Here is a 13,865-nt window from a genome sequence, read left to right as displayed (position 1 = left end):
TCTTTTTTCTTTTTTTTTAATAAAATCTATATAGGGGCGCCTGGGTGGCTCAGTCAGTTTCATGTCTGACCCTGGGATTTTGCTCAGGTCATGATCTCATGGTTTGTGAGTTCAAGCCCCTCCTCAGGCTCTGAGCTGGCAGAGCCAGCTTGGGATTGGAGCCTGCTTGGGATTCTCATTCTCTATCTCTCTCTCTCCTTCAAAATGAATGAATAAACCTGCAATAAAATCTATGTAAATGCAAGGCATCATCGTTAAGTATTATGAAAGAAAGACCATGCATCATACCTTCTTCAGATAATATTTTCGGGCCTGATTTTGAGTGTATGTGTATTTAGGCATCTGCTAAACACTTTTTTTTTTTTTTCAACGTTTTTTATTTATTTTTGGGACAGAGAGAGACAGAGCATGAACGGGGGAGGGGCAGAGAGAGAGGGAGACACAGAATCGGAAACGGGCTCCAGGCTCCGAGCCATCAGCCCAGAGCCTGACGCGGGGCTCGAACTCACGGACCGTGAGATCGTGACCTGGCTGAAGTCGGACGCTTAACCGACTGCGCCACCCAGGCGCCCCCTGCTAAACACTTTTTTAGCAAGGAAGGAAGATTCCTTAGAAGAAAAGTAACACAGACAATGAAAGCTGAGGTAACAAGTGTATCCCAGATGTGCTGTTGTCTCCCAGTGTGTCCACCTCAGATGTCATAACTTCTTTCCATCCCTTCAGAATTGTCCACTCACACTCAGAGCATTAGTGAGGATGTGGGGTTTGCTGAAGGTGTCACAGAAGGAGAATGAGAGGGTTTACCCATAGCACACTTCAAACTCCCAGGCAGGGCCCTGGGAGGCAGCTTCCCCCCTCTTCCATGGTCACACTGAATCCCAGCAGTTTTCCTTTTTTCTTTTCTTTTTTTTTAAATAAAGTTTATTTATTTTGAGGGGGGGAGAGGCAGAGGGACAGAGGGAAAGAGAATGTCAAGCAGGCTCTGAGCGGTCAGTGAAGAGCCCTACACGGGGCTCGAACCCACGAACCGTGAGATCATGACCTGAGCTGTTATTGAGTCACATGTTTAATTGTCTGAGCCACCCAGGTGCCCCTCAGCAGTTTTTCTTGATGTACAGCAGTGCTTTGCCCCACTCTGAAGTCCCCAACCTCATCCCAGTACCCAGCAATGCATAAGCATCAGGCTCTTTCTCCACCTGAGAAGATACATAAGTGGCCTCCACTATCAACGGAGAGCCCCCTTCTCCATTTCTGGTAAATAAAAAAAAATGTGTTTTTAAGTTTATTTTTGAGAGAGAGAGCATAAGCAAGAGAGTGGCAGAGAGAGAGGGTGACAGAGGATCCAAAGCGGGCTCCGCGGTAAAGCAGTGAGCCCGATGTGGGGCTTGAACCTATGAACCATGAGATCATGACCTGAGCCAAAGTTGGACACTCAACCGACTGAGCCACTCAGGTGCCTCCTAAATAAATATTTTCTTAAGGCACGGAGAGCAGGGCCAGGGTGGGAGGAGGAGAGGGCTGTGGGGAGAGACCCATTTAACCTCAGCCCGTTTTTCCGAAGGTAAAATACAGAAATGTCTGGGAAGGATAACAAGGATGCAAAGCCTGTGGCCTCAACCAGGTGAGCCCAAGAACTCAGATCTTCAACACTTGTGAGGAGAGAGGCTGAAAGGCAGCTGTATGCGTAGAGCATGGCAGTCTTCCAGACACTTTCAAGAGTGTAGATGCAATCATACAACAGGAGTTGAGGAGAGCCTCAAAGTCAAGTAGCAGAAAGCCACTTTTTATACTAAGTAAACAACTTTTTCTTTTCTGCCTTAAAATGTCCTGTGTACAGGTTCAGTCTCCTGTCAGCAGTTTAGAAATAAAAAATACTAGGGACGCCTGGGTGGCTTAGTCAGCTAAGCATCCAACTTCAGCTCGGGTCATGATCTCGAGGTCCGTGGGTTTGAGCCCTGCTGACAGCTTGGAGCCCGGAGCCTGGTTCAGAATCGGTGTCTCCCTCTCTCTCTCTGCCCCTCCCCTGCTTGTGCTCTCTATTTCTCTCTCAAAAATAAATACACATTAAAAACAAAAAAAAACCTATTTAATACAATAGATGTCCTTATGATGTGGGGTTTTTGTGTCCTGAAAGTGTAGGTATATGACTAATTTATACAGATGCTTAGTATTTTTCACTGCAGAGAATGTACAGCATTGTTGACTATGAGCAGATACTTCCTGAGTAAGCCTCTCTTCTCTTCTTGATTCTGCTGGTCTTGTCCTTTGTGAGTCTGAAAACTTGCTGACCTTGTTGTTCTTAGCATACATCTGGACAGCTGTAAGCAAAAGGCCCCAAAGCCCAGGCTTTCTTTCTTTTCTGTAAAACAGCTTTGTTGAAGTATAATTTAAGAGGAGAATTTTCGGGCTGTCTGGGTGGCTCAGTTGGTTCAGCGTCCAACTCTTGATTTTGGCCCAGGTCATGATCTCACAGTCCGTGAGTTGGAGCCCCACATGGAGCTATGTGTTGACAAAACGGAGCCTGCTTGGGATTCTCTCTCTGTCTCTCTCTCTCTCTCTCTCTCCCTCTCTCTGCCCCTCCCCCACTCATGCTCTCTCTCAAAAATAAATAAGTAAACTTAAAAAAAAAGATTTTTCTGCTGCTCTGTGATAAAATTCAGTTAAGAGAGTGTTAATAAACCTTCCTTAAAATCAAGGTCACTTGAAAGGCTGAGTTGTTTAGATCTGTGTTCAAGATTGCCAAAATTATACCAGTAAGCTCCACATGGGCAGAGTCCGTTCACATGTGATACATATACGTATTTGATAATGCCCGGATGAATAGAAAAACACCCAGAATCCTAGCCAGTATGTTAAGTCTCCCATCTTGACACAGAAGGCGGAAGATCCACTATTGGGCACGAGCAGAAGGTCCACACCGTGTGTGTAAGTGCAGTTTGGTTTTAAGTGACAAGGATTGCCAACTTAATTGCTGTTTTGTATCAGGTGGTCTATAATGATTGTTGGTGTGACCTTTAAGCATATTGCAGGACTAAAGCATCCTGGAGTATTTATTTTTTAATTTTTTTTAAATGTTTATTTATTTTGAGAGAGAGAGCATGAGCAGAGGAGGGGCAGAGAAAGAGGGGACAGAGGATCCTAAGCGGGCTCTGTGCTGACAGCAGCAAGCCCCACGAGGTGCTCCAACTCAGGGGCCTGGAGATCATGATCTGAGCCCACATCTGACACTCAAGCAACTGAGCCACCCAGGTGCCCCTGTTGGAATATTTCTTAAACATCCAAGAGTGAACACATTCCACAGGAGGTAAATCATCATGAGTACTGGAGCATTATTCTCTGGGGGCTGAACAGGGACTAATCCCCTTTTGAATAAAAGCAGAGCAAAATCAAGATGAAGTGACTGACCGAGCATATATGGGAAATGACAGGGAAGTCCCAGAGAATCTGCTGTCCTTTGGCTTCACTTGTGGCATGGGGGGATGGGGCAGTGCACTTTGCCCAAGATTATACTGGCGACTGAGGGGCGTCCTTGTCCCCATACAGTCTTTTAAAGTTTCTTTTTATTTTATTTTTATTTTTATTTTAATGTTTACTTATTTTTGAGACAGAGAGAGAGCATGAACGGGGGAGGGTCAGAGAGAGAGGGAGACACAGAATCTGAAACAGGCTCCAGGCTCTGAGCTGTCAGCACAGAGCTTGATGCGGGGCTCGAACTCACAAACTGCGAGATCCTGACCTGAGCTGAAGTCAGATGCCTAACCGACTGAGCCACTCAGGTGCCCCAAGTTTCTTTCTTTCTTTCTTTCTTTTTTTTTTTTTAATTTATTTTGAGACAGAGATAGAGAGTGAGCAGGGGAGGGGCAGAGAGAGACCGAGAATTCCAAGCAGGCTCTGTGGTGTCAGCACAGAGCCCAACTAAGTGCTCAAAGCCATGAACCCATGAGATCGTGACCTGAGCTGAAATCAAGAGCCCAGATGCTCAACCGACTGAGCCACCCAGGTGCCCCTACAGTCTTTTAAAATATGCTGCATGTTCCTTACTCTTGAGCTGAATCTGGACGTTCTTCCCCAAGGTGACTGCTGGATTGCATTTAAATGCTAAACAAGTTTTTTTCCAGGTTTCCTGAGGATGGGGGTGGGGGAGCCACTGCTCAAAGATGGAGCTGCTACAGTGACTCTGAATTGAATTACGAGGCTGACGTGGCTGCCCTTGGACTGTTCATTCAGCAGCCCTTCTTCTCCTTGGCTAACCTGAGCAGGGCTGCAGGCCTGTTTGTGAAGCCGGTGTAAAAACAAGCAGAACATCAAGGGCATGTATTTTAACGCGTCTCATGTGGTTTGTACGTAACTGGACTTGCAAAAGGAGATTTAATAATTCTTATGAGGGCACTTTCTGCAAGAAGAGGCTGAAAATGAGCCCTGCCTGCAGGGGATTGGGCCCGGAATTTGGGTTGTCTGAGTCTGCGTAACCATCACCTTGAAAAAGGTGGCATACCTTAGTCCAGTTATAGATGAACGGGAGCTGTCTTACCGTGTGGTGCACAGCCCTGATGAGATCCTGTAGGGCCCCTGGTGGACATCTGCAGACATCAGGGCTGTGGTGAGGGAGGGGGAGGACCAATGATGTGTGTGCCAACAAGGGCTTCCAGAATGATTCCTCGGACAGGCCAGGAAAGGTCACTTCTTACTGGTGGGGGGAGCATTTCTTTGGGATCAGAATGGTCACGTCTCCTCCATTAAGTCTGAGGTTGCCGAGTGAAAGTCCACATCTTCACAGCTCCTGACTGAGAATGTATGGCAGAGGGGACCAGGCAGTGAACTGTGACTTTCGGAAGGATGCAGACTGTTACCCTTCAGGTGGTGAGGTCACTTTCCAGGAGAGGCTCCACAGCACTCATATTATCCAGATGTTTCTCCTCTTCTCTGGATTAGCTGTCTTTCTGTCATCATCCTGCCCTTTCAGTGAAATGGAGATAAAAGTCTGCTTAGGGTCTTAGCTATGTTAGAATCACTCAGTAATAGGAAGTGATTGCATATCTGGGCCTTATATTAATCTTTATAATCACCTTTACTGCTTGTGACTTGCATAAATGCTTTTTTCCTGTTCAAACCCAATACTGAAATAAAAAGTTCAAGCATCTTCTACAAAAATTTACTTTTAATGGTGCAATACTTTGTAATAATCTCTGTAGGACTTTATGCTTTTCAAATCATTTTTTGCTTGTATCACCTTACTTATTATTTTTTTTAATGTTTTCTAATTTATTTTTGAGAGAGAGACAGAGTATGAGCAGGGGAGGGGCAGAGAGAGAGGGAGACACATAATCGGAAGCAGGCTCCAGGCTCTGAGCTGTCAGCACAGAGCCCCCGACGCAGGGCTTGAACTCACAAACTGTGAGATCATGTTCTGAGCCGAAGTCCAACGGCTAACCAACTGAGCCACCCAGGTGCCGCTTCTATTACCTTATTTAATACCAAACATAAATATGTCAAGTAAATACTATTTGTAATCCTCAGTTTACATGTGAGGGAAGGGAGGCCCAAAGAGATTAATTTGCTGAAAGTCATTAAAAAATGATAAATTTTAATTCAGGTTCTTTAAATCCAGATCTTTTGTGTATTGTTTTCACCAAATTTACCTTAGTGCCTACTCTTGTGTTTTTGCCCATATAAAAATGGGAAATGAGGAAAAAGAAAGCAGCTGGAGAAGATACTTATTAAAAGAATATAACTTTTCTCAGAGTTCACCATCTTTCCGGTATGTTATTGGGGCATCTTTTGCCTTAGATTGGTGAGAAAACTAGTGCTCTGCAAAATACCTCCATTAAGACAGGTATCTCCATGTCAGCTCTAATCCACGACCCTCGGAAGGAAAAACCAAGGTTTCACCAAGTGAAGACGCCCACCTCTCAACCAATTGTAAGGAGCCAGTGGACCAGACCAGGGGGCAGAACTGAGTTCTCCTCCCCACGCTCTGCCAGACTTTCTACTCTATCAGCATTTCAAAAGCCGGAATACCGGCCTCCCCCTTTGGCATTTGGAAAGAATTTATCCCGCTTTGTCGACAGTAGCGCGGGAAGGGAAGGGCGCTCTCCGTTCCGAGGACCATCCTTAGAGCTACCTTGTAATGGAGCTGCTCCCGCGCCCGAGCTGGGGTTTGAGTAAGAGTGCTCGCCCGGGTTATGCTGAGTAAGCCGCCTTGTCTGCTTTTTCAGTGCAAAGGTAAAGGGTGGAGGCCAACCCCACTTTCTTCAAAAGGCCCTGCTCTTGGGCTGGTGAGGTTGCCTGTGCCTGGTGAAACTGGTCCTTCCAGCCACATGGACCAAGGGCCACGTTACTTTCCCCGCAAAAGGAACGTACAAACCAGAGCAGCTTCAACATCCTTATTTCTTGGCATGTCAGACCCCAAGACAAGGAAAGTTAAATGGGCGCCGAAAAATGTAACCCAAAGATCCAGGGGTATTTCTGTGACCGTAAGTGCATTTCTTATTTCTGTGCAATTGCAGCGCGCGCTGAGATGAGCCTTGTTGCTTTAGTTGCACATGTATTTCACAGGCGTAGCCAGTCTCGGTCACGTTTGCCCACGGCGCCCCTCGGCCCTGCCAGTTCTGAGAGTCGGGCTGCGGTCCTGGCCTCCACCCCACCTGCGTGCGCCTGGGCCCCGCCAGCCGCGCCAGGTCGCCTCCGCCCTGCGACGGGCCGGGTCCGCGCGGCCCCGGGGGCGGACTCCCGCCGCTCAGCCGAGACGCGATTCGTCACTCTTGCAGAAGTTTCCCCCTGCAAAAATCCCTGCACCAGAACCAGCCCTCCGCCCCGGGGAGGTTTTGATTTTAGTGGCTCCCCTTCCTTTTATTTTCTGTCGTGAGCGGGGTTTTGGCCTCGGAGCAAACTTGAAGCTCGTCTGAGTACATGTCAGCGGTAATCGCCCCTGCAGCCGGTTACCCTGACACCATGCACTCCGAAGCAGAAGAATCCAAGGAAGGTATGGCTTTGATTTCTTGGGGGTTGGTGGGCGGGGGGAGCGGCCAAGTCCCGCGGAGGAATGTGGAGGAAAGGCGTAGTAGGGGAGCAGATGGGAGTTTTACAACGAGCGGTGGCTACTTTGTCGCAGCTCAGCTAGAGCTGACTATACAGAGCCCTGTACCCCGCTCACCCCGCAGCCCCAACGAGACAAGGAGAGGACGAGTCCGATCTAGCGCAGGCAGCCCACTAAAAGCTGCTTTGTAGATTTGTCTGGAAAGGAAACGGCCCCAGTATTGACTCCAAGAATGCAAAATGTGCTTTGAAAAGCGCTTGCCTGCCTGCATTAGGACTTCTTTGCAAGAGCCCGAACAGTTGAGGGACCCTTAAAAAGGGTTTCAGAAATTGGAAACTCCGTGTGTTTCCGGTTAAAAGGGGAAGCCGAGTGAGGGGGAGAAGTGAAAGATCTTCATTTAGGGAATAGGTTAGTTGTTGTTTTTTCCTTTTTTTTCTTTACTGACTTTTCAGTGGTGAATTCATTTTGTTGGGGGCTTAAGGGAGCCCAGAGATGTGAGGGGCGTCTTGCGCAGCTTGTAAACTGAGGAGTTTGTCTGTTTCTAACTTCACCCAGGCAAAGGGTTTCCTTTACTCCTAACAGAGAACGGGTGACAGGGCTGGAAAAGCTCCAACGAAAACACAATTATACGCTGGTGTTAGTTCTGGGAGTTTATTTGTGTGTGAATGTTTGTATGCTTTGTTTCCTGAAACTTGATGTGTACAAAAGTCCTCTTGTAAGTGGGGGTGGGAGGGAGGAGAATTGGGGAAAATTAGAGAGTAGTAGGAGAGGAGACTGTTCATAATTATGAAAATTCCTTTTCTTTTGGAGCAGCCTCTTGGGAAACTGGTAGTTTCAAGTTAATGGCAGCAGCCGCTGGGAGCCTGGGGAGCAGAAAGGAACCCCATCATTTCTCCATTTGGTAGAGGTGAATGACTTAGGGAGATCCCTTCAAACTTGGCCTCTTCTGTCTTTTTACTGATTCCTTTCCCAAAGTAAAGCTCTGTGTTTCATAATGTGGTCTCTGGGGGCTGGTGTTTACCTTATTATGTGGTGTGGGGAAAGAAGTCAGTAAAAGAGGTTGTTTAATAGAAATATGAGGCTGTTGTGAATGAAAAATGACAGCCAGGAGCATTGTGTTTGAGCTTGATGTAGAGCGTGGGGGATTAATGTTTCCTGGCTGTGGCCTCTGTCTTGATGGAGCCATGTGCTGATGGCTGTTTTTTTTTTTTTTTTTTTTTGTCTTTATAACAGCAATTTATAGTAAGTCAAAGGTAGTCAAAGGCAGATAGGAAACAGGCTGAGAGAATTCAGCCTGGTGAACTCTTGTACTGATTACAAGTAATATTTAAATTGGCATTTTCTCCCAGGTGCGTTTTTCCTTTCTTTTGGGAAAGAAGGAGCAGGGGGGGAAGATGGAAAAAACGTCATCGCAGAGTGTAGACTATATTCCTCTCGCGGCATCCACCTTGTTCTCTCCCGCCCAGCTCTCTGGATAGTAGCCTAAACACTGAGGGTGAAGAGGGTGCTTGATGGCCCCTCCCTACTAGGTCTTCCGCTTACTACCTCCACCTGCCATCATTTCCATTCTGCAGAACTGCAGCAAAATGGTCTGGACTCTGCTTTTTACAGAAGGCCCAGAATTTTAAAAAAATACGACATGAGGTGCTACAGTTTTACATTGATGGCGATTAGGGAAAGATATGGAATAACTCTGCAGGGAGATGGCGTGAATACTTTATTCACAGAATCATTGTCACTTCTGCCAGGAAATAAAGGGTGTGTTTGTGTGTGAGTGTGTGTCCATATCCTGGGCACTTCTTACAAGGCTGGGTATTAGCTGTAATCTAGAACCCTCTGTTTAGCTGTCACCCCCGGGATGTCTTTGAAAGGACTTACCCTGTGTAAAGTATTTACTTTTTCTCTCTCCTCACTAGTCCTTTCCCCTCTCCTTAGCTTTTTTTTTTTTTTTCCTCCTGATAGAGTTGAGTATCTCATTTAGTGTGCCATTACCTGTAGACAGGCTCTTCACACTGTCTACATTGCCTTGCGATAGTTGGTGCCTGACTTCCTATCATGGGAGATGCTTGTAAGTCATTATTCTGAGCTCCAGTGAGAGACTTATACTTTCTTTGGGTTGAATCTGAAAAAAATATCAAGTCGATTCAGAAGTCCTTAGAGGCCAACATATTTGTGTATGTGAGTGAATGTGGAAGCAAATGACTGGGGATATTGTTAAGCCATCATAGCTTAGAACGCACTTGACTCTGTGCCAGGAGGGCTGAGATTCCATCCTCAGTCTATGGCCACCTCCTAAAGAATTGACTGAATTTTGCCTGCTTACAAATGAATAGGTGATTGTGCTTGAGTATTAAACAGAAAGAAATAATCCAGTCCTGGCTTTATTAAAAGCTGAATGAATTTAAGATATACGGGCATGATGTGAATAAGAAAGCAAGAGAAATGAAGGACGAAACCCACTTTGCGAAAAAGGGGAAGGTCATAGAAAGGAAGACACCAACAGTTTCCAGTGGACGGTGGCTTCCTAAAGAGATAGGCTGACGGCCACATTTTTTGCGTTTAGGGGCATCCTGTTGAGTAAATTACTTAATTGTGAAATAGAAAAAATGAAGGGCGGCTCTGATCTCTGAGGACCTTTCTACTGTTAAACGTCATGGGATGCATAATTCCTGCGTCTAGGTTCTTGTAGCCTTGGTACCAGAAAGTAAGAAAGCCATTTTTTTATAGTTTTTTTTTTTAATGTTTATTTATTTTGAGAGAGAGAGAGAGATTGGGAGAGGGGCAGCAAGAGGGGGAGAGAGAGGATCCCAAGCAGGCTCGGCACTGTCAGCACAGAGCCCAACACGGCGCTCGATCCCATGAACTGTGAGATCAAATAACCGGAGTCAAAATCAAGAGTCAGACGTTTAACCGACTGAGCCACCCAGGTGCCCTGTGAGGAAGCCATTGTTAAGGAGGGGTTGCTATGTGGGGACTTGGGAAAAAGTGACCCTGGAGCTGTGAGCTCAGCTCCTCCTCTGGGGCCCCTAATAGGTTTTACCCTCCCCTCACCCATTTCTCTCCTGCCTCCTCACCAGGCCTGCCATTAGACCATCCCTCAACTTCCTGCCCCCAGAGTGACAGACTCACCTTCACCCATTCCCTCCCTTCAGGTGTCCGTGGAGTAGGTGTCCTTCCCACAGCAGATGGCCACGCCTTCCACCTTGGGCTCCTCACTGCACCTGATGTCTTTCCTGGTTCTTTTCCATCAGCTTCCTAATTCAGAGTGTTTGCACCTGCTGGGCCTCCTGCCGGCTATCTCCTTCTCCCCACCTGACGTTCTTTTCGCTTCCTTGGAGGGATTTGTTCTGAGCCTCCAGCCTGAATTAGGATCTGCCTTCTCTTAGGGCACCTGTTCTTGGCCTTGCCATTACTGTTTAGCGTCTCTTCTCCAGATCACAAGCTCTGGAGGGCAAGACCACATCTGTTTTCTTCCCCAGTGTAAGTGGTATGAGGTGATCATTTCCTATTCATACAGTCAGTGACTGAGCTCCATTCTTCAAGGTATCCTCAACACTTTGTCCAATTTTAGGCATTTATCTCTCCTTTATTTTTGTTTTAATTTTTTTTAGTGTTTATTTATTTTTGAGAGAGACAGAGTGTGAGCAGTGGAAGGGCAGAGAGAGAGAGAGAGAGAGAGAGAGAGAGAGAGAATCAGAAGCTAGCTCCAGGCTCTGAGCTGTCAGCACAGAGCCCAACATGGGGCTTGAAATCACAGACTATGAGATCATGACCTGAGTCGAAGTCAGACACTTAACCAACTGAGCCACCCAGGCGCCCCTCTCCTTTATTTTTTAATTTTTATTAGAAAAAAAAATTTAATGGGGGTGCCTGGGTGGCTCAGTCAGTTAGGTGCCTGACTTTGGCTCAGGTCACGATCTTGTAGTCTGTGGGTTCAAGCCCTGCGTCGGGCTCTGTGCTGACAGCTCAGAGCCCAGAGCCTGCTTGAGATTCTGTGTCTCCCTCTCTCTATCTGTCCCTCCCCTGCTTGTGCTCTGTCTCTGTCTCTGTCTCTGTCTCTCTCTCTCAAAAGTAAATTTTTTTACTGTTTAATTTAATTTTTTTTTTTTTTTTGAGAGAGAGGGAGACCTGAGCCAAAGTCAAGAGTGGAATACGTAACCGACTGAGCCACCCAGGCGCCCCTGAAGACACAGTTTTGAAACTAAAATGTACTGAGGTCTTCTGTGTGCCAGACACAGTGCCAAGCAACTGATTATGTATCTCATTTAATACTTGTATAATAATCCCTTGTGTTGACTCCACATAACAGTAAAGCAATCTGAAGTCCAGAGAGGTTACAAACTGTGTCTAACATCACAAAGCTAGAAAAAGTGGAATCAGGGTGTGAATGGACGCCGACTATCCGCAGAACCCATGCTTTTAACCCTGACCTGATACTCCTGGGAATGTCCCAAAGCTACTCTCCCCCATCCTCAAGCTTGGCATTCAGGGGGATGCTCCCTGTGGTCTGTGTTCGTTTGCACCCTGGCTCGGGAAGCAAGGGGTGGAGAGGCCAGGTGTTGGAGAAGAAAGAGGAGACCCAGGCTCTTTCCTGCCTCTCAGGGACACGGGTAGGGAGTCTTGAGTGCATTCTTCTCCCCTGGTGAGGGGATCTAGGAGCCCAGCAGGGCTGGTAGGGGGTACCTGGAGCCCACTGCAGTGGAGGGTTGGGGGAGACCCAAGCACCTTTGGGACAAGGTTTTTTGAGTCGCCAACTTGAAAAGGGAGTGTGGACTCCCCTGGTCACTGAGATGAAATAGGCTTCAGTTATGTGTATATTAGGTTATCACAATTTGGTGACCTTATAGTATCCACTCGGCTTCAAGTTTCTTCAAAATCTGCAAGATGGGTATACACAGTGAGTGATCCTCAAGTCCGTTGTGATCCACTCAGTTAACTTGTCATGTCTCCTGGTGATGAATTAACTTGTTGGCAATATGCACAGACATTTACACTCTCGATGGTAGCCCTCCTCGGTTGAAATGTCATTTTAACAGGTAACTGACCTGTTCCTCAGTGACCGTATGGTAGTTTCTCAGGACTTCAGGTTACCTATGCTGAATCTGTCTCACCATCGTCTGCCCTCTCTGGGGTCCTCACTTCCCTGGTGGGTTTTCATGAAGCCTATTTTTTTGTTTTTTAAACCTTTATTATTATTATTTTTTAAGTTTATATATTTTGAGAGAGAAAGAGAAAGAGTGTGTGAGCAGGGGAGTGGCAGAGAGAGAGGGAGAGAGAGAGAATGAATCCCAAGCAGGCCCTGTGCTGTCAGCACAGAGCCCAACACAGGGCTCAATTTCATGAACTGTGAGATCCTGACCTGAGCCCAAACAAAGAGTCGGGAGCTTAGCTGACTGAGCTACCCAGGCGCCCCTCAGGCAGCCTGTTGTGATCAATCAACTTGGCAGTCGGATGACTGAAGTCAGCCAAATGACAGGACAGAGGTATGCCTGAGGACTGACTCCTCATAGAGACTTCACACTAGAAAGAACGGGACCAACACCTGGCAGAGTATTTATCATAGGAGAGAACAGCTCACTTTTTCCATGGTGGTAACTTGTTCATCTCTTCTGTCACCAGAAAGCCACATTGGGTAGGGTCCTTGCTGCCTAGGGACCTCATGAGGTGCGACAGCTTCTATAACAGCATTCCTTGCTAAGCATTACTGTACCGGTTTTCTCCCCTCTTCCCTCCCTGTGCCGGCCCTTCTCTGCAGATGGAAAGAAAAAGAAAGGCTCTGAAGAAATGCATGGCCCTGGGTGCGGCTGACCTTGATGTCATGTATAATGTAAGAGGTCCAGCATAGGGTCTAAAATACCAGACTTTGATGTGATCATGTTTCCTTTTATGTAGTCATTAGCCTTGGAGTACAGAGTGCTCACAGGGACTAAAAGTGGAACATTGGTTTAAAGGTCCTTGCCAAACCATCTTCTGTATGGTGGACATCACTGATGACCCGACATTGTTCCACACCCCCGGCTTCAGGGTGTCTGGGCCTTTTTCTTCCTCACTTCTGAAATTTTCATCAGACTGAATATGTATCACGCTTTTCTGGTCCCCGAACTATGACACCAGTAAGCAGTCAGGATAACGTAGATGATTAGGTTCCCTGTTCCTGGCTGTGGGTAATCCGGCAAACAGCCGAAAAAGTGGGCAAGTGCCAGAGCATGCAGTAGGGCCAGAGAAATCTCCACACCCAGTGATTTCACTTCAGAGTAACGCAGAGTCGCTCGATCTGCCACAAACTGTTTATTTGTCAACATTTCCGTCTGTACAAGAAGGATGCTGACAACTTGGAAAAGAATGAGTTGAGCTTCGTCGTATACCTCTCTTCATTTAGTGGGTTGTGCCTAAAATGATAGAGTAAGCTGCATTTTAAACGTTTTTTTTTTTTTATTTATTTTTTTGGGACAGAGAGAGACAGAGCATGAACGGGGGAGGGGCAGAGAGAGAGGGAGACACAGAATCGGAAACAGGCTCCAGGCTCCGAGCCATCAGCCCAGAGCCCGACGCGGGGCTCGAACTCACTGACCGCGAGATCGTGACCTGGCTGAAGTCGGACGAGTAAGCTGCATTTTAAAAAAAATCAACTCACTGGGGCACCTGTGTGACTCAGTCATTTAAGTGTCTGACTCTTGATTTTGGCTCAGGTCATGATCTCACGTTTCGTGGGATCAAGCCCTGTGTCAGGCTCTAGGCTGACAGCACGAAGCCTGCTTGGGATTTTCTCTCTCCCTCCCTTTCTCTGCCCTTCCCACTCACTCTCACTCTCTCTCTCAAAATAAATAAA

At 46.9% G+C, this 13,865-nt stretch overlaps 1 protein-coding gene across 4 annotated transcripts in view; it reads left to right on the top strand.

Moving 5' to 3' along the window:
* The window catches only part of TNFAIP8 (TNF alpha induced protein 8), a 132,779-nt gene that overhangs the window by 87,521 nt on the left and 31,393 nt on the right, over positions 1 to 13,865 (top strand). The window contains exon 1 of one of the 4 annotated variants that reach the window (XM_058738298.1): positions 6,056 to 6,222. The exons of 2 other annotated variants lie outside the window; for them this stretch is intronic. In XM_058738298.1, the coding sequence (XP_058594281.1) occupies positions 6,183 to 6,222 (40 nt within the window). In that variant the 5' untranslated portion in view covers positions 6,056 to 6,182. Of the gene's footprint in view, positions 1 to 6,055; positions 6,223 to 6,520; positions 6,983 to 13,865 lie in introns of those variants that run through there. One more of the 4 variants, XM_058738288.1, reaches the window with a different exon arrangement.

The sequence above is a fragment of the Neofelis nebulosa genome, chromosome 1 (genome assembly GCF_028018385.1).
Source record: "Neofelis nebulosa isolate mNeoNeb1 chromosome 1, mNeoNeb1.pri, whole genome shotgun sequence".
NCBI classification, from domain to species: Eukaryota; Metazoa; Chordata; class Mammalia; order Carnivora; family Felidae; genus Neofelis; species Neofelis nebulosa.
This window is presented reverse-complemented; position numbering and strand designations above follow the sequence as displayed.